At 41.9% G+C, this 20170-nt stretch overlaps 1 protein-coding gene across 1 annotated transcript; it reads left to right on the top strand.

Annotated features, from left to right (window-relative positions):
- Positions 1-3451: 3451 nt before the first annotated feature.
- LOC100533429 (60S ribosomal protein L31) lies at positions 3452-10997 on the top strand. The gene is made up of 5 exons (XM_005097492.3): positions 3452-3476; positions 4322-4430; positions 7678-7803; positions 9496-9608; positions 10950-10997. Exons 2-5 carry the CDS (start codon positions 4330-4332, stop codon positions 10979-10981), a joined length of 372 nt encoding a protein of 123 aa, XP_005097549.1. The 5' UTR covers positions 3452-3476; positions 4322-4329; the 3' UTR covers positions 10982-10997.
- Positions 10998-20170: the final 9173 nt, after the last annotated feature.

The raw sequence follows: 20170 nt of genomic DNA, 5'->3' as shown, positions 1-20170 counted from the left end.
TTCCCTTGCTGACGGAGTAAAATTAGCCGTTCAACCTCAAAATTTAGATCCTACTAATGTTGTCGTGAATAAATTCTAAAGTAAAGTCTTAATAGGTGGATCCCACCCAATACTGAAAAAGTTGTTTTGGATCCCCACAGTACAAATTACATGTAGCAGAATTCAAAAGGGAATCTACACGTAGCCTAAATAATGAAACGTGTAAAATTTGTATAAGTCTATAAATATACCTTGTCTGACTAATCATTGAATTAATTGCATTGAAAAACGAAGCATCTGGGATACAAACAACATTAACGCCCCCCCCTCTCTCTTTCTCTCTCTCTCTCTCTCTCTCTCTCTCTCTCTCTCTCTCTCTCTCTCTCTCTCTCTCTCTCTGTCTGTCTGTCTATCTATCTATCTACTATATATCTCCCTCTCATTCACCCCCCCCCCTCCCCTTACACAGGAGCAAAGTGTCTACATTATCAAATGATCACTGCTTCCCTTCTGCAATTTGAGAAACACAGTCATCGTGAACTTCATCCATAGACGTATGATTTTTAAATTTAAATAAATGTACATTCAATTTAAATTTGAACAGTGTGCACAATACTTGAAACAGTTCATTGCCACACAGCGATATCCTGTTCACCCCTTTCCGTTACAAAGCATATTGACTATATTAGGTTACCAATTAGACTGGTAGAGTCTCCCTAAAAAGGGAGGGAAAACTTCATCACCATTGCCTTTTTCACCCTGCACCAGGGTATATGTACTAATTTACTGGCGTTTAGGGCATCAACAATTTTAAAGGATCTGAATCTGTCTGTTTTGGGCCATCTTGGTCAACGTCCCCCGTGAATGGTCCCATGACTTCATTTCAGACGCTACTGTTCGTCTCCGGGTCACATATTTGGGTCTTCTCCTCTTGCGATGTCCTTCGGGTGTCCAGGAGGCCACGGACAAACACTTTCCACCTTTCTCTATGCTGGGCTATCTATAGCCTCTTGAAGTTATTCCATGTCTTCCCACTTTTTCTGTAGGCCTGCATCAATTTCTGTGATTCTTCTCCAGGTTCCACACGGTTTTCCCCCTGATCTCTTACTCTTACCCTGTGGATTCCAATCCAAAACTTTCTTTGTTATGCAGCTGCCTGACTTCCCAAGAGTATGTCCAATCCATCACCACCGCCTTCTCCCTACCTCATCTCTGACTGGGATCTGTCTTGTTTTCCTTAACACTTCCTCGTTGGGTGACCCTGTCGGTCCATCTGATCCTCAGTAACTTTCTTAGACACTTGTTCAAGAAAATATGGATCCTCTTATGCAAGTCTGTGATGCGTTACATGTCTCACATTCATAAAACAGGCCTGACTTCACTTCTGAATTGAAAATCCTCAGCTTTGTTCGAAGACAACTTATCTTAACTTTTTTTCTTCCCTTGTACCGGTGGGTGCCGTAAGGAAGGAGAAACAGGCGTCTGTCTGCAGCAAGGCGAGTGGCCTGTAGGAGGGACATCCCGTGAGCTCTGAGGGTACGTCTGACTCAGACTTGCTCCAGTGTCGTACTCTTGGTCTTCCTCTGGCTCTCCAGCCAGAATATCTGATGCTGTTTGCCTTCAAGGAGAACAACTCCTAATCTCAAGGCTGGGTGAGTACTTGTCCCCCCCCCCCCACCCCTTTCGACGTTTGACGGCTCCATATCTCAGGTCACGGCATGGAGTTATATGTGTCGATCCTGGCCGTAAAAGGCAAGATAGAGACAGCCAAATTTGGAACCAAATTGGTGATGCATTTGTAGCATTGTCATCTCGGCTTCTTTAACTCCTGTTTGTGTATTCACACCTTAAGTAACAATTTACTGTTAAAAAAAAACACAACAAAAAACAAAAAAACAACAAACAAATAAATAAACCCAACAACACTGAGACCATTATTCCCCCCTCGATCTCGTTTAAAAGTTATATATTCTGCTCAAAAGTGGGCTATCTAATGGTTAATTATACATTTTTCGATTGTTTTGTCAGGTGAATTACATTCAATTTGAATTCATGATTTGTTTTCATTCTCAACTCATTCAGTGATGCCGCCTCCCGTTAAAAAGTTTTGTTAATTACAGTCGAACCTGTGTAAGACGGCCACCCATTGTCAAGGAGAAAAGTGGCCGTATAAGACAGGTGGTCGTCTTAGACAGGACTGATCCAGATGAAGAAAACAAACCATTCCTTTCTGAGAAAACAAACCCTCCCTTTCTGAGGTCCCAACCGAAGGTCGTTGCATTGTTGATTGTTGTTGTTGTTTTCGCTGGGTTTTCTTTTCTTTTGTTGCTGCTTTTGTGCACGGGTGACAATAAAACGAAATGTGTCAGACAAGGAGGACCAAGTGCTATGCTAAAACAAACACACGTACTACCACTCGGAGAACAAGCAACGCTTCTGTCACAAGTTCATGTTGACGTCCATTGTTACTTTGTTACAGACTGGGTAAACAGTGACCACTCATCTCACTTGCGATTTGTGTATGGGTTCTGGGCGGGGCTTATGGGTTATGAGGGATCACACGCTTCCCTCCCCAGCAGCTGAAAATTAATTTTGTTACCTATTGGTCAACAGTGGGAGGGGCCTACGCAACATGATCAGTTGGAGGGACTACCTAACAACGACAGGTTTTTAGATTATGACGGCCCGCCCACAACGCCAGGGCCCAATTGTTGATTTATGACAAAGCGTAATGGAGTCTCTAAGGTGGCCGCCTAAGACATTGCTTTGTGTGATAGGGGTTGTGTGTTGAAATATGGTGGCCGCGGCCGCGTTGGACGGGCATCTTATAGAAGTGGCCGTCAGGGCAGGTTCGACTGTATATTCGTTTCGTGGGAAAGTTTAATTCCTGCGTGACTTCATCTCTATCTGGTCCCTTATAATTGTCTCACTTTGATTAGCCGACCCTGTCTCCCTAGGCCCACACTGCTCTCAGTCTCTCTGTCGCTTTGTTTAAGTCTACCCCCCCCTTCTCTCTCTCTCTCTCTCTCTCTCTCTCTCTCTCTCTCTCTCTCTCTCTCTCTCGCTCTCTCTCTGTCTTTCTCTTTCTCTCTCTCTAATTATTTCTCTCTCTCTCTGTCCTTAATGTCTCTCTCATCTCTCTTTTCACACAAACAATCACCCAGACACACTTGCCCCTTCCCTCTCTCTTTTTCCTCGGTATTTCTCTCTCTCCACAATCTTTCTCTCTCCTCCATATTTCTCTCACCCTCTCTTGCTTTTCGGAAAACAAGTTTCTCGCTTCTATATTATAGGCCTGGACCACGGAATTCTACACTTCTACACCACAAGAGTAGAATTCTGTGGCCTGGACCAAACCGCTTTTGTTTGTATACAAAGGGACGCAATCAAACAGTTTCTAGTCTGTCTTATTTTTAAGAGTAGTCTTTCGTAGGGATGTTCTAACCTTACACCGGAAGTCCATAGCAACTTCCTTTTTGATTATTGTCGTAGCTGAAGTAAGTAAGAAAAATAAAGGCACTTTCCAAAATCCCCGTAATCTTGATCGTTAAAAGCAATTATCCTTTCCCAACCGTGTTGATTTTAGCCAGCAACTTTTGTTCAATGCATATAACAATTTGAAATACCCACTCACATTGTCCCTTGTCTCTTATGTTGTTGAACCGGTTGCACCCTTTCCCTCGTACAAGATTCTGTTGACTGCTTCAACAGCGAGAAATTATTAACAACTTTTCTGTTCATTCCAACACCTATTCGTGTCCCTTCTTTCGTCTAAAGTCTAAGCAGTTTAGTATGTTATTTGGTATATTTAAGGAGTGGCCTTGGCTGCAACAAAAAGTTTTTAAATCTAAATTATGGACTGGACAGAGGTGTAGGTTATCACTGAATGTGTAAGGACCAATGTGAATGAGGGGGTTTGTTCTCTGGATTTTGCTCCCTTTTTCCCTTTTCTCATGCTGGACAGTCTAGTCAATGGTTGTTTGTGATAGATTTAGACCTGTATAAATTGATTTTGAGAGTGTGGTCAAGGAATATGGATATTCACATAGGCCCTACGTTTTTTTCTTTATGATCTAGATCTAGATCTAGACTAGACTCTAGATTTAAAATCATCTAGATGATCTCTATTCTGATCCGAGATTAAGAATCAACGCGCTAGTAAACAGACATAGGGCTTTATCCTAAAGTCCATTTGTCATGTTTTTGTGATGTTATTACATAGATCTAGAATCTAGATCTAGATCTAGATTATCTAGATTAGATTTAGAATTTCAAATAACCTAAAATAGGCCTGAATTTGTTTGATGATGAAAGTGATTATTTTTTCTGATCCTTCCCTCAGGGATTGCAATGGCTCCTCCTCGCAAGCAGCGTGAGAAAAAGAAGGCTGTGACCAATGAGGTCATCACCAAGGAGTGCACAATCCACATGCACAAAAAAATCCATGGCATGTAAGTTGCAATGTTTCTATGGACTCGCAGGACTTCATCATCATCATTGCCTTTCTCACCCTGGGTCAGGGTGTGTATCTAGGCCGTGAACAAACACTTTTCGTAGGACTTTCTTACTATTATCTCTACGTTTGTACTTTTTAAAAAACCTTTGCGAGAAGTAACCCGCCAAAAATGTCCTGCCGCCTGGGCCGATCGGTTGTAACTATCGGGGTTCGGCGGGGGGATATCAGCTGAGATACCAGAGATGTATACCTGCAACTGAAAAATGACCATTTAGGGCTCAACAGATGATAAAACCATATCTTTTCTTAAAGATGATAGAATGAGCCATTTAAAAATGATAAGCAATCAAATAAATACAAAGAACAAAATGCGATGAACTCAACAATTATTCATTTACCACAGCGGAACAAGTGATAACACATAGTCGCTCTGCTGGACCTCGTCACTTTATCGATCGATATCTTGGCAGTCATTGGTCACTATTTTTAATTTGACCTACATCATTTTTCATATAAGGAATACTAAAATTTTCCATTGATAAAGGTCAGGGTCTATGCCCTTTATATAGGGCCTGCACGCTTCCCAGGTAGCCTGGCTCATGCCCTTTATATATTATAGGGCCTGTGCGCCGGTATTATTTCAGCAGAGATTCCCAGAAAGAATGGCATCTTTTCTGGTGATAATTTCTGTATTTGAATTGGATAGGGGATAGTCTGGTATCATAATTGACAGTTGTTCTAGTGAGTCTTCATACAGGGAAAGACAGCTGAATCATACATGACGTTTACTCATGGGAATTTTTTAGCAATGCCAATCGGGCTTTCCTGCGCGGCGAAAATTTGGTCCCCGTTTACGGGCGATTTTGCGGACCCGGCCGAAGCGTAGGTGACTAACTTTGTCAACCTCGGTCTGCTCTATATCCGAACCAATCCGAATGAAACTCGGCAACCAATCAGAAAATAGGGCAAACTAATGATATGTGGACGTTGAAGTTCGTACACATAAATTAACCTATACTTTTGGTGTGGGGAACACTTTCGTATTGTGTACACCGAAAACTATAAGGAGTTTGAATTTCAACGCCGAGATGGTAATAGATCTATCTAACTCTATAGTGTGCTCAAATTTGAACGTTCTGTGTCAAGTAGTTGTTTAGACCCGATCATAAATGCACGACTACCCCCCTATCCAAAGCGGCTTCGCACGGAGACCGGCCATTTTCACTTCACTCTCGTGGCAAATGTATGTGACCTACAAATCCCCGCATGACTATTCCGGGCCCGTTCATTGGTCACTTGAAATAGGGCAATGGCGGGCGCGCGCATCCGGTTGTTTTTCTCTCTATCCCCCTGTTACACCGCAATGGGGGTATTCCGAGGCGAGGTTATCTCGTCTCCACGGGGAAAAATAATTTTTAATTGTACGGCATGCTAGATTGAATTAACTTATCTTTTACGGTTGGCATGGTCTAAAGTCTAAAGTCGTCATAAAAAGCTTTGCAATTATTTAGTCACGCTGCCGACATATATTCTTAAAGATCCCATGTTGTGATACGATGCTATAAATAAAATGGACTCATCCCGACACTCCTTTTCCGCAAAATCGTAATATGTACACCACAATTTTAATTATAACAAAATAACTACGAAATTGGTAGTAAATCTGACTGCAGAAATGATTTCTACACTCAAAAACACATCGGGTGGTCAAGTTTCTCTCGAACACTCCGATTAGTTACCGAGATATCGTCGATTTTCTTACAGAATCTGCTACTGCGTGGTCCACATTTTAGGAGTATTTTCGTATATGTGGGTCATCCATATTTTGCCGACCTTTACAACCCCATAACTTTTTTTATTTATGAACCGATTCTCAAAATTCAAGAAGCATAATTCTTAGAATTGAAAATTCTTTCTTAGGTACCCCAAAAAAAAGTGCTAAAGTGAAAATTTAAAATTTTCATTGGCATTGCTAAGTTTTTGTATATTTGACATTGAGAAGTGCCATACATATATTTCATTGTCTCTGTTGATAGTTGAGTTTGCTTTTGAGCGTCAACAAAGAACACTGGATTGACTCATTTTTCCTGGGACAACAACGATCTGCATGATACATTTTTTATTTGTCATAGCTGCCACTTTCCCGCTAAATAGCGGAAACTCCGCTACATCTAGCTTTCCCCGCAACTTTCCTCCTTCCTCCGCTGGACCGCTCTTGGTCGCAAATTTCGTACTTTTTTCCCCACGCGGAAAACACCGAACCGGGAGAGAGACGAAAACGCGGTCTGCGCATGTCCGCCCGTAGCTTTCTACTTCCGTTCTTCTAGGCCCAGCGCTAGTTTCACATTGTTTATTGTTGTGGAGCAACACAGTGTCGATCGGGCATCGGGACGTTAGCGCGCCGAGTTGTCATTGAAATTGGTGGAAATTCGAGAGAAATTGATTCAGAATGCAAAAATAAAAGGAGCTGGAATGAGAAAGAAGCAGCCGATGTGCGACTTGAAAAGTTCATTAGAAAATTGAACTAGCTGTTTTTTGCGAAAGAAATCACGGCCCGCGGCACTCCTGTTACAGTCCTGTACAATTGCGGTCCCGTTTGTTTACATGACGGCTATTGTGGCTGCTGCGGAAGTGAATCTTGATCTAGATTTAGATCTAGAAAATATATCTCTAGATATAGATACACATATTTAGATATATCTAGATCTAGATAAGATAGCCTAGGCTATAATTTTAATTCAGTTTATCTCTAAATAAGAAACACACTACAGGGGCACTAAGTGCAAACGGGACTGCAATTGTACAGGAGTGCCTGTGTATCCTTGATCCGATACTGCTCTACGTCTATGTATGTACACGTTTAAAGTGAAAGAAATCTTTTTATGAGACACCAGCTGGCAAAAAACACTAGATTTTTAGTCACCAAGTCCAAACTGTGTCAAATTGACTCGAATGCTTGTTAGTCAACTTACTGCCTTTATGTTGTTTTTTGTTGTTGTTGTTTTTTTCAAATACATTTTAATTCAGTCGCCTATGGTTAACAATATGACAGTTTTCCCTTCCAAAACCGTAGGCTAGATTTTCCAGTATATATTGCCTCTGGATCTCACTGGTTTCGGAGAGCGCGCGTACGCTTTCGCGTGAATTTCCTCCTTTTTAAAAATTTCTGAGTGGCAGCTATGATTTGTACATGGACACTGACATGAATTAGCTGTATAATGTTGTTTTTGTTTTGTTTTCAGTGGCTTCAAACAGAAGGCTCCCCGTGCCATCAAAGAAATTCGCAAGTTTGCTGAGAAGATGATGGGCACCCCTGATGTGCGTGTTGACACCAGACTGAACAAGCACATCTGGTCTCAGGGAATCAGGTACTTTGTCCTCTTACTATCTTTTCATTAGTACTGGTATTTCATAGACTTTTCAGTGGATTTTTTTTGTACAGTGCTTTGTAGGGGCCTGGCATTGCTGCCTAGTTTTCTTCTTTGCTGTGGGACATCAGTTGCCTTGGTAAGCAGTGGCAGTGATACTCCCAATGAAATTGCTTGTTTCCTGCAATGTTAAAATTTCTTTTGGTGAGTGGTGAGGGGTGTTATTTTTGGAATGCACACATGGTGGGGGTGGGGAATAAAGGTATAACGGTACCAGATACTTTGGACAGCTAAAGTGTGTTCAGTGACTTTTAAGCCCACACCAAGAGCATCAATGGAAGTGACTCTCATCGATCAATGACCCACTTCCCTGCGCGACCAGCGTTCTCCGCGGGGCACTGGGGTCACGGCAGTTACCCGGTGTACCTTAGAAGGTCAAGGAAAGATAAGTATTTTCATTGTGATAACTGTTTGAATGAATCTACCACAAATATCACTCTCCATCTATTGTAGCTCTCAAAAACTTTCTATAAATTTGTGTTGCGAACACATGAATTCCCCCTCTCTCATAAGACTACGGTGTAAGAAATTGATGCTAAAATATTTTTTTAAGATAGTGGAAGTTGTGCTCTGAGGTTGTGACATGTGACCAATGTGAAAATGGAAGAAAAATTACGGGTGCTGGTTTAGTTATTGTACCGAGATCGATGTTCTCATATTTACGTACTGTCAGTGGTGTGGTGACAAATTTAATAGTAGCAATAAATAAATTCCATTTTCTTTTCAACTCCTACGAAGCACCGGATTTCAATTTCTTCGGATGAACGTCTAGAGCTGCCACCGCTAAGCCTTTTGAAACAAGGTAGACGATTCTTGAAGTAGGCCAGAAACGCACACAAATACAAGTAGACACACACACACACTTAGGAGGGTGCGGAAACCCAGGACCCGCGGTATACTCCTCGGGCATACCTAGGCGACGCCTTGCTGATGCAGTACCCACGGGGAATTGAGGGTGCTGGAACATGCTGTTTTGTGTGCATCGTTGCAGGACCAGCAGAAAAGGGGGTGAACCTGTTGCTGCTTATTGCTGACACTGATTTGAGCAGAAGTAATTCAATTTGAATCCAGTGTGCCTTCCAGCATTTGAATGATAAAAATATATTGAATAAGAATGTTGATAAAAATGTATTGAATGAGAATGGGTTGGAAACTTTTAAATAATTTTTGCCTATTGTTGCTCTCTCCTTGTGTGTGTGTGCCTTAGGTGAATATTTACAGCACATTGATGTTGGAGAGCAAGAATTCAAGATAACAATTTTTTTTGCTCAAGTGAATTTTCATCTTTTGAAAATTCCACTTGTGCTGTGAGCAAATGATGCAGTGATAGTGCTTCAAACAGGGATGCCACTTTTCCGCTGTTTAAAAAATTTTTTTTTTTAGGTATTTCCAGTATTTTGATCCTGATCCGCTATTCCGTTATTGAGATCGAGATAGAAACTATAGTTGGGGGGGATAAAAAATAGTTGAGTTTCAAATTGATATTCATATAGTTAGCAAGACTGTGGCGCATGGATTTTCAGCTATTTAAAAAAAAAAAAAAGTTGAGTGGCATCCCTGTTCAAAGTGTGCACACTTGCTCATCTTGTCATTCCTCGTGTGACGGTTGGATGTGTTGTTTGTCTCCCTCAGGCATGTTCCCCACCGCCTGCGCGTGCGTCTGGCCCGCAAGCGTAACGAGGATGAGGACTCCACCCACAGGCTCTACACTCTGGTTACACACGTTCCCTGTGAGGACTTCAAAGGTGAGATTGTCACTAGCTGTAGTGTCTTTGGGCCATTCCCACAGGGGGAACATTTCTCGTTCAAGCACAATAAAATTGTAAATGGGGTGATTCATGTCACACTCATGACTGTGCCTGATATACAACGGGGAACTGCTGCTTTTTCTTTCCTAATCCTTACTATTGTCATTTACCTCTACTTCTTTTGTATGTTTGTTGACAGTCGAAGCAGACCTAGAGAGGTGAGCAGATTAAGTCTGATTCCCTGTAAAGACTTCTCTGTTGACACCCAACCCGTGGCGCTCATATGACCTTATGCAGTTGCAAGCGCCATAAAACCTTCTACTATAATAATAAAATGAGATTGTCACAGGCTGTGCTGCGACTGTACCCTATGTTCTAGGAAATTCTTGGAAATTGTTTTGGGGTGTGGGGTGTATTTTCTCACTTTAAAAAAACTTTCAGTAAATCTACACCTTGTTTTGAACTAATTCACAAGGGCTACCTTTCATTTTCTCACTGTGGTTTCAGTAGTAGATGTGGGCTTGTCTTACAGAGAAGAAAGCGCGCATGAACTTAAGGAGTTAAGGGGGTAACTTAGATATGTTTAAAAAAAAATTATATTAATCTCTGCCACTAGCTGCTACTATACTCTGAACCTTCTACATAACTTGGGTCAACGCTGCTGTCATCTTCTTCAGCACTAGAAAAATTCTAGATCTGACCTGATCTATTGACATGATGTTGGTCCACCAGATTTTGTAGTTTGTCATCATGCCAAATTTGTTTTGGGCGGACTGGGGGAAATCTGGGTTTTATTCATTTATCAATGGGTGTAACTCAATTGACTTTAAAGGACAGTTATTATCCTGCAATAATCAGCCCTCAAACACATCGGGTATTACTAGTAATAATAAGGGAAATCAGAGGAATTTCAAAACTGAAGGGTTTCAGAAAAAAGCAAACCCTGTTTATTGATCCCCCAAAGCACTTCGAGCGTGGTGTAGAATGAGTTTAATAAACTTGTAGGTAGAATGTAGCCTATTGCTGTATTTCTGAACACTTTTTTTTAGTTGTTATTGTTAGTGAAAATTTTGTTTTGTTGTTTGTTCACACACCTTTCATGTTATGCGTGTTTCAGTTTCAACGCAGAAGTAAGGAAAATGTATACATGCAACATACAAATAAAAAATGCCCCCAAAATATAATGATCCCCTTTTTCCACTACTGGGGCCCACTGAGTCCTCTATGTCATTGCCATTGTATTGAAAAGATGAACTAAATTAGTTGGTTTTATTTTTGTAATGTTTAAGACGAATTTTGCTTGACTCATGTTTCCTTTTTTTTTCTTTTTTTTTTCAGGCAAACAGACTTTGAACGTTGACAATGAATAAACAGTCCTTCAAGTATACGTTGACCTTGTTTCTGTTATTTTTGTGCTCGTAATGTCAGGGGTTTGTGTTGTTTGATTTAAAGACATTTCCAACCACACATAAGGATTCTTTTTAACGCAATATTAGTCCTTGGCTGCCCGCACTGAGGGGTGATGCTACTGACTTAAGTGTCTTAAGGCCATTTCCAATGGGTGGACATTTCTCGTTCTAATGCACAGAAGAATTGTAAATTAAATAAGCTGATCCAAAAATGTCATGCTCATACTGTGCCTGAACTACAACAGGGAACTGCTGCTTTTTCTTTCCTAATCCTTAGTATTAATACTATCGTTATTTTCCTCTACTTCTTTTGTATGTTGTTTGTCACACTGTTGTGACCCTCTATTTCCGAGGTGCCTTGACTTGATAGTCGAAGCAGACCTTGTGCTGTTGAAGCTAGAGAGGTGAGCAGAGTAAGTCTGATTCCCTGTAAGGACTTCTCTGTTGACATCCACCCCTCGGCGCTCGTATGAACTTATGCAGTTGCGAGCCCCGTAAAACCTTGCTATAACAAAATAAAAATAAGCACTCAGGAATACCCAGCTTGTTGAAGGTGATGGAGGATAAGTCTACCTCGGAAAAAGCATTACATTAATACAGGGGTCTTTCCCCCCCCCCTACAAATATAACAGAGGGTGGGCACTCTGAGATAAAATCTTGACATTATAATAGTCTATAGTTGCACCCATCCAAGTGCACATCAGTTGCTTTGTATGGTACCAACACTGACAAAGAGATGCTGCTTTGCTGAGAGGTGTTCTGACGAGTTTATTGACACTGGACAGTGAAGAGAAGCTATTAAAAGTAGAATGGATTCTGACGTAATAGTAAAATGTATGGGTTCAACATCCCTATCAACACTAAGATTATTTAGAAAAATTGGTAGGCCTACCTCTGAATGTAACTCCCGTCTCTGATAGTATTCATCATCATCATTGCCTTTCTCACCCTGCATCAGGGTATAGGCCACGGACAAACACCCTCCACTTTTCTCTATCCTGGGCTAACCTCTTGATGTTATTCCATGTCTTCCCACTTTTCTGTACATCGATGTCTGTGATTCTTCTCCAAGTTCCACGAGGTCTTCCCCTTGATCTCTTGCCCTGTCTGATAGTATTGAGAGCCTTGAAAGCTCCACAGAATGACCCTAGTTCAGGAATGCCCAGTCTAGGATTCAAACCAGGGGCCATCCCCTCTATAGTCATGCTTGACACAAACAACAGTGCTAGCTATATTACAGAGCACTCTGATTCTGATGACATTTCGCTACCTCAAATTACAAAGTTTTGTTGTCTGCTCAGTACATGTAGGCTACTTGGTTTTGAACAATTTGAAGTTATACAATTTTTAAATTTCACATGTCAACCTTTTTTTAAAATGCGATTCTTTTAATTTCTGATAACCACTGAATAATATTTGATAATTTTGATTGAGCAGATAGACCTCGTGGTTTTTTTCTTAGTCTTAGTAACTCAAAACGGCCAAAAGTGTCACATAGAACTTTGTAATTCTGAGGTTGTGATAAAATTTGTGTGAGAGAAGTAGAGGCGAATTATATTTCAGATGACTGGTAAAAATTGAAAGGGAGACATTTGTTCCTCTGCCAGTATCTTCTCAAAGACATACTGTACTGTAGAAGAGGTTGGTCTAGGCCTGTGAGATGGCTGGGTGGTGGTAAAAGTAAGACTAGAAGGCGTAGTTTTGCACAACGCCAAAAGTAGTCATTGTTGTTGACAAATGATGAAAAGAGCTCGGAGAGAAGACACAAGATGAGCTGGAGACAAAGAAATTTACATTATGTGTACTGCTTGAGTACTACACATACACAGTAAAACCTTCCTTAACGGAAACCTGTCTGCCTCCACCCCCCTCACCTCCTTGGCTCCTGACTCTTTCTGCAACCTCACTACTAGTTCTACCAGAGAGACCTCACTTCGACTTCGAACAAAGCTGAGGATTTTCAATTCAAACGTGAAGTCGGTCCTGTTGTATGGATGTGAGGCATGGAACGCATCGCAGACTTGTATATAAAGAGAATCCAGGTTTTCTTGAACAGGTGTCTAAGAAAGTTACTGAGGATCAGATGGACAGACAGGGTCACCAATGTGGAAGTGTTAAGGAAAACGAGACAGATCCCAGTCAGAGATGAGGTAGGAAGAAGGCGGTGGCGATGGATTGGACATACTCTCAGGAAGTCAGGCAGCTGCATAACAAAGAAAGTTTTGGATTGGAACCCACAGGGCAAGAGATCAAGGGGAAGACCTCGTGGAACTTGGAGAAGAATCACAGAAATCGATGTACAGAAAAGTGGGAAGACATGGAATAACATCAAGAGGCTCGCCCAGGATAGAGAAAAGTGGGGGGTGTTTGTCCGTGGCCTATACCCTGGTGCAGGGTGAGAAAGGCAATGATGATGACTACTAGTACTAGTCCTACTCTCCTTGGGTCCTTACTGCTGTCTTTCTGCCACACCCCTGATATTATGGTAGGCAAGATACATGTACATGTATAACAATAACCTCCAACCTTCTCAGACAGTGGGTGGTTGGTGGGTGCTCTGGTGTGGTTTGCTTCTTCTTTCCTATCAAACATCTATCGTCGTTATCTCCCCTTCATCCTTTTTTAATGTTTGTTACTCTCTTGTAACACCTCTAATCTTCTGGCGCTCATATGACCGCATGCAGTTGCGAGCGCCGAAAAAAACGTACTAAACAAAAATTTAACTTCTCAGACAAGGGTGAAAAGTCTCGAAGGTCCCGTGTGCAAGTTTGCGCTCGTTAAAGTTAAAGATCCCTAGGTGGTCCAAAATGGATGAGTAGACTTCGGCCGCTACCCGGGCAAAATTCAAAATTTCCTACCAATGACTACCATCTAAAAATGCTTAAATGACTTAAAATATGTGTCCCGCACACTCAGCATATGACATGAATGCAGTTGCGAGCGCGATAAAACACAAAAAAAAGAGAAGAAAGAAAACAGCAGTCCCGCTCAACCCGGGTTGGCCCAATGGCAGGGGCTCCTAAAAAAACTAAATGCCAAATTTATGATCTGACTTCTGTCAGTCAGTCAACTCAGTCAGTGCGTGCAATAGATCTACATGCCTAATAATATTATAAATAACCGCTTTTATTTTATGTGTGTAGTCTGTCTTTGTTTCTTCTTTTTTTTTTTCTATGGAGGGGGGAAAAAAAGGGGGGGGGGGGCATTGTGTAATGAGTTCAGTGGGCCACGTGACTAACTACAATACATACTGCGCGAGCTTTGCAATACATAGTTCCACTAAAGCGAGTCAGGGGGCTCTCGTGGCCAAGAGGTTCAGGTGTTCGCCTTTCATTCAAATTCAAAGGTTCCAGGTTCCAATCCGGGTAGCGACGAAAAATTTTCTTCTCTAAAATTGTCCCCTTTCACATCTTTTCCTGCTCAACAAACTCTACTGGCGTGTCCACACTTCTCTCCTGCATAAAACAAGTGAACAAAAGACTATTTAAATTTTTCTCCTTTCACATCTTTTCCTGCTGTCTACTACATGTAGCAATGTTTTGTCGTCTGTTTTCGTCTCCACTTTCTGCCCCCACCCCCTCACCACCTTTGCCCCCTCCTCCGGGCTCCTGGCTCTTTCTACTGCTACTCCTTGGCTCCTTCTTACTGCTGTCTTTCAGCCACACCCCTGATCTTCTGGTAGGTAAGATCTACGCCTAGCCTCCTCGGACAAGGGCGAAAAATCTCGGAGGTCCCGTGTGCAAGTTGCGCACGTAAAAGAACCCTAGGTGGTCCAAAATTGATAAGCGTAGACTTCGGTCGCTAACCGGGCAAAATTCAAAATTTCCTACCTACTTAAAATGTTGTTTAAGTTTAAAATGTGTCCCGTGCCCTCATAATATGGCATGATTATGCAGTTGCGAGTGCTGTAAGAAACTTAATCTTAACAAAAGAACAAAGCAAAACAGAAAAACCCCCAACAAAAACAGCAGCCCCGCTCGACTCGGGGTTGGCCCAATGAATGGCAGGGTCAGGATAACCCGCCTCCTAAAACTACAGGAAAATGACTTTTATTACTTTCAATGATCTAACTTGTGTCAGTGTCAGTGTCAGTGTCAGTGTCAGTCAGTGTCAGTCAGTGTCAGTCAGTGTCAGTGTCAGTCAGTGTCAGTGTCAGTGTCAGTGTCAGTGTCAGTCAGTGTCAGTCAGTGTCAGTGTCAGTGTCAGTGCCAGTGTCAGTGTCAGTGTCACTGTCAGTGTCAGTGCCAGTGTCAGTGTCAGTGTCAGTCAGTGTCAGTGTCAGTCAGTGTCAGTGTCAGTCAGTGTCAGTGTCAGTGTCAGTGCCAGTGTCAGTGTCAGTGTCAGTGTCAGTGTCAGTGTTAGTCAGTGTCAGTGTTAGTCAGTGTCAGTGTCAGTCAGTGTCAGTGTCAGTCAGTGTCAGTGTCAGTCAGTGTCAGTCAGTGTCAGTGTCAGTGTCAGTGTCAGTCAGTGTCAGTGTCAGTCAGTGTCAGTGTCAGTGTCACTGTCAGTGCCAGTGTCAGTGTCAGTGTCACTGTCAGTGCCAGTGTCAGTGTCAGTGTCAGTCAGTGTCAGTCAGTGTCAGTGTCACTGTCAGTGTCAGTGTCAGCCAGTCAGTGGGAGAAATAACCATTTTCATTTATTTATTTGTGGTTTGTCTGCTTCTTTGTTGTTTTAGTTTTATGTCACGTGTGCGTGTGGTTTAGTTTTTGTTTTGTTGGGGGGGGGGGGGGGGCATTGAGCAATGTGTTCAGTATGCCGCGTAGTTGCAATACATAATGTGCAAGCTTTGCAATGCATAGCTCCTGTAAAACGAGTCAAATTTGATGAATACTCTTTAATTTGAGTTTACTACAACTACATGGCAAGGTTGCAGCCGCTATAAATTATAGTAGGCCTATAATGATATAAGGCCTGATACTCTTTCTACAGCCTTTCTTATTCTACTGCTACTCTTTGGCTCCTTCTTACTGCTGTCTTTCAGCCACTCCCCGGGGCAGTGCCACTGACTGTAGTGTCTTTAGGCCGTTCCCAAGGGGGGGGGGGGGGGGCATTTCTCGTTCAAGCATACGTGTAGTAGAATTGTAAACGGGCTGATTCATCATGTCACGCTCATAACTGTGCCTGATGTACAACAGGGAACTGCTGCTTTTTCTTTCCTAACCCTTACTATTGTCATTTTCCTCTACTTCTTTTGTAGGCTATGTTTGTCACTATCGTGACCTGCTATTTCCGGGGTGCCTTGATAGTCGAAGCAGACTTTGTGATGTTGAAGCGAGAGAGGTGAGCACAATAAGTCTGATTCCCTGTAAAGACTTCTCTGTTGACACCCACTCCTTGGCGCTCATATGACCTTATGCAGCAGCGAGCGCCGTAAATCTCTGTACTATTAAAAAAATGTCTTTCAGCCTCACTCCTGATCTTATGGAAGGTAAGATCAAACACTTACCCTTTTATCGGATAAGGGCAAAAAATCTCGGATGTTCCGTGTGCTAGTTATGAAGATCCATTGGTGGTCCAAAATCGATAAGAGTGGGCTTCGGCCGTCACCCGGGCAAAATTCAAAAATCCATACCAACTGAAAATGTCGTATTACCGTATGCAGTTGCAGGCGCCGTAAAAATAATTACCAAAACAAAAACAGTTACAAAAGAGAGAGAGAGAGAGGGGGGGGGAGAGAGAGAAAGGGAGAGAGAGAGCGTATAAAAATCACTGGGTCAAAAGGTATAATTCAAGTTCCACACAATTACATTATGCATGTGTACGGTACTGCATAATTTATGAGTCATTCTAAAACAATCGTGAGAGAAACTAGCAAACTCGTCTGTAATAAACCGTTCATCGACATAAATCTAATGGTAATAATAATAGAAACAACTAGCATTTATGCTGCACATTTCCATTTTCTAAAAAATGCAAGTTGTCCATTACTTTACATTAATAAACTTTAAAGATGTTCTCACATGTAAAAAATTAATAAACATTGACAATCACTATAATTTACTATAAAGGCTTTTAAATGGTTGATTGAGTAGGTGTTTTACGGCACCATCGACCCAATTCCGGTCATCTAAGTGCCAATTATAAAGACATTGACTTTAGTGATGAAGGACATTTAAAATGTCTACCGTTTAGTGAGTTACACAGTAATACATGTATGTAGAACGTGTAGAACTAGAGAGAGAGAGAAAGAGAGAGAGGGAGGGAGAGAGAGAGAGACACAGAGAGAGAGAGAAAACAACAACCTAATCCAGTAATACATTACATTGTAGTTCGGTACATGTACATACAAGAAACAATGCAGACTTTTTTTTCCAAGTACCGTTCGGTATTTGCATGTAAATAATTTTTACACGTACCTATTTTCCTTCTCTAGCACAGCCGACATTAGTCTAGTGGTTACCTCAGAAGTAGGGCAGTGCCACTGACTGAAGTGTCTTTAGGCCATTCCCAAAGGTGAGACATTTCTCGTTCAAGAGTAGTAGAATTGTTAATGGGCTGATTCATCATGTCACGCTCATAACTGTGCCTGATCTGCAACAGGGAACTGCTGCTTTTTCTTTCCTAATCCTTACTGTTGTCATTTCCCTCTACTTCTTTTGTATGTTTATCACTCTCTTGTGACCTGCTATTTTGGGGTGCCTTGATAGTCGAAGCAGACCTTGTGCTTTTGAAGCTAGAGAGGTGAGCAGTCTAAGTCTGATTCCCTGTAAAGACTTCTCTGTTGACACCCACCCCTTGGCGCTCATATGACCTTATGCAGTTGCGAGCGCCGTAAAACCCTCTACTATAAAAAAACAACCCCCCCCCCCAAAGTTCTATCTGCTCAGTTTTGAGAAATTTGACGTCAAAGGTTTCGAGTTTCACGGCATCATCAAGTCCAGCTTTTTCGAATGCACTTCTTTTTGAATATCTTGATAACGACTCCGATTAATCTTACGATTTTGATATTGCAGAAAGAGCAGTTGGTTTGTGACCTCAGCCTCACGGTCTTAATGAACTCAAAACAACACAGAATGTCAGATAGAACATTTTACTTCTGAGGTAGTGAAATGCAGGTGGTTGGCGGGTGCTCTGGTGTGGTCTGCTCCTTCTTTCCTATCGAAAACCAAATACAGTTGAACCTGCCCTGACGGTCACCTCTATAAGACGGCCACCTGTCCAAACGGCCACTTTCCATTTCCCCCCTTGCGTTTTTTTCTATATTATTTAACTGTGTAAAACGGGCACCTGTCCAACGCGGCCGTGGCCACCATATTTTAACACACAACCCCTATCATACTAAGCAATAACACCTGTCTTAGACGGCCACCTTAGTGACTCCATTATGTTTTGTCGTAAATTGTGCCTTCGCCCCTGGCGTTGTGGGCGTGCCGTCATAATCCAATCTCTTGTCGTTGTTGTTAGGTACTTCAGATGGGAATGGTTTGTTTTTGATCAGTCCTGCCTAAGACGGCCACCTGCCTTATACGGCCACTTTTCTCCTTGACAATAGGTGGCCGTCTTATGCAGGTTTGACTATCTATCATCCTCATCTCTCCTTCTTTTTTGTGTTTGTTGCTCTTTTGTAATACATGTAGTGTAACACCTCTAGATCTAATCTTCAGCGCTTATACGACCTTATTGTGTTGCAAGTGCTGTAAAACTCCCACTAAAAGTGGAGTAAAACGAGGCCGACAAAGAGGCTGAAACAGTCGTCGTAAAAACCCATGTTGTCCTTGAGACTTTACGTTTGCCCCGCTTCCTAACATTTTAAATTTGGCTCTCCTATGATCTTAGTTGCGAGTGCCGTAAAACCTCTACTAAAACTGAAAAAGGTTTTAAAATTGAGGCTGGGTTAAAAAACTAAACCGAAACCCCATTGAATTGTTGTATGTAAGTGTAACCAACTGGTCTCTCATTGGACAAAGGAGCAATACAATGCAATTGCTCTTGACAGAACAATACAAAATTGGGGTACTTGCTCCCCCCCCCCCCTCTCTCTCTCTCTCTCTCTCTCTCTCTCTCTCTCTCTCTCTCTCTCTCTCTCTCTCTTTCTCTCAATATATATATAATACAGTTAATGTTTCGTACATTGTGTTCCAGTATTACGTCAATGTCACTAGAACATGCATTTATACAGCCCTGTTGTTACTTTGTCGTTCCAAAACAACAGGTGTTCAAAACGTCGCCCATGCCTGCTGTGGTCTGCATGTAGTTAGATCTATCCATTGGATCTATATATACAGCAGGGGCTCTCTCTTCCTGTTACTATTTTTACCCTGTTCTGTTGATTTATGTTATTTATTTATTTAGTAGAGGTTTTACGGCGCTCGCAACTGCATACGGTCATATGAGCGTCAAGGGATGAATGTCAACAGAGAAGTCTTTACAGGGAATCAGGCTTACTCTGCTCACCTCTCTAGCTTCAACATCACAAAGTCTGCTTCGACTATCAAGGCACCCCGGAGATAGCGGGTCACAAGAGTGTGACAAACATACAAAAGAAGTAGAGGAAAAAATGAAAGAAAAAGCAACAGTTCCGTGTTGTAGATCAGGCACAGTTATGACAATATGAGCGTGGTATTGTTGAATCTGCCTATTTACAATTCTACTGTGCCTAAGAACGTGTTAATATCCCCCTTTGGGAATGGCCTAAAGACACTTCAGTCAGTAGCACTGCCCTGGGGTGGGTGGGTAAACAGGCCAACCACCAACCACCTACATCTGTTTCCCCCTAAAAGTACTGTATCTGTATAGTACTCCTTGGTTTCGCCATAAAAGCGGCACAGCCCTATGTAGCAAAGAGCGTAAAACAAACAGCAGATGTGATGTCCACAATAGTCACCAGCGCCGTTTTTAAAGAGGCAAATGATAAAAGATAACAGTTGTGAAGCGCATAGAGTAAGCTCTTGAGCATGGATATACGCTATATAAATGCAATTATTATAATTATTATTATAGAAGATGATGACGCTGGGTGTGTTTTACTATTGTAGTCCTCGTCGTCGTCGCGGTTGAAGTGACGTGAACAGCTGGCTTGGCTCGCATACAGTAAAGGAATCGTTTAATCCTGTGTATGTATTGTTGAGTTCTTCCATCTGAAAATTGAAAGAAAGGTAAGCACACATGTTGTTATCATTATTATTATTATCATTATTATCATTATTATCA

The sequence above is a fragment of the Aplysia californica genome, unplaced genomic scaffold (assembly GCF_000002075.1).
Source record: "Aplysia californica isolate F4 #8 unplaced genomic scaffold, AplCal3.0 scaffold00156, whole genome shotgun sequence".
In the NCBI taxonomy this organism is placed as follows: domain Eukaryota; kingdom Metazoa; phylum Mollusca; class Gastropoda; order Aplysiida; family Aplysiidae; genus Aplysia; species Aplysia californica.
The sequence above is the reverse complement of the archived record's forward strand: the minus strand, read 5'-3'. Positions and strand labels throughout refer to the sequence as shown.

Excerpts from the sequence above, each read along its gene's own strand:
- LOC100533429 (XM_005097492.3), top strand. The coding sequence starts at position 4,330 with ATGGCTCCTCCTCGCAAGCAGCGTGAGAAAAAGAAGGCTGTGACCAAT. Across the intron at positions 4,431-7,677 it reads CACAAAAAAATCCATGGCAT|TGGCTTCAAACAGAAGGCTC; the intron begins GTAAGTTGCAAT and ends TTTTGTTTTCAG. Across the intron at positions 7,804-9,495 it reads ATCTGGTCTCAGGGAATCAG|GCATGTTCCCCACCGCCTGC; the intron begins GTACTTTGTCCT and ends TGTCTCCCTCAG.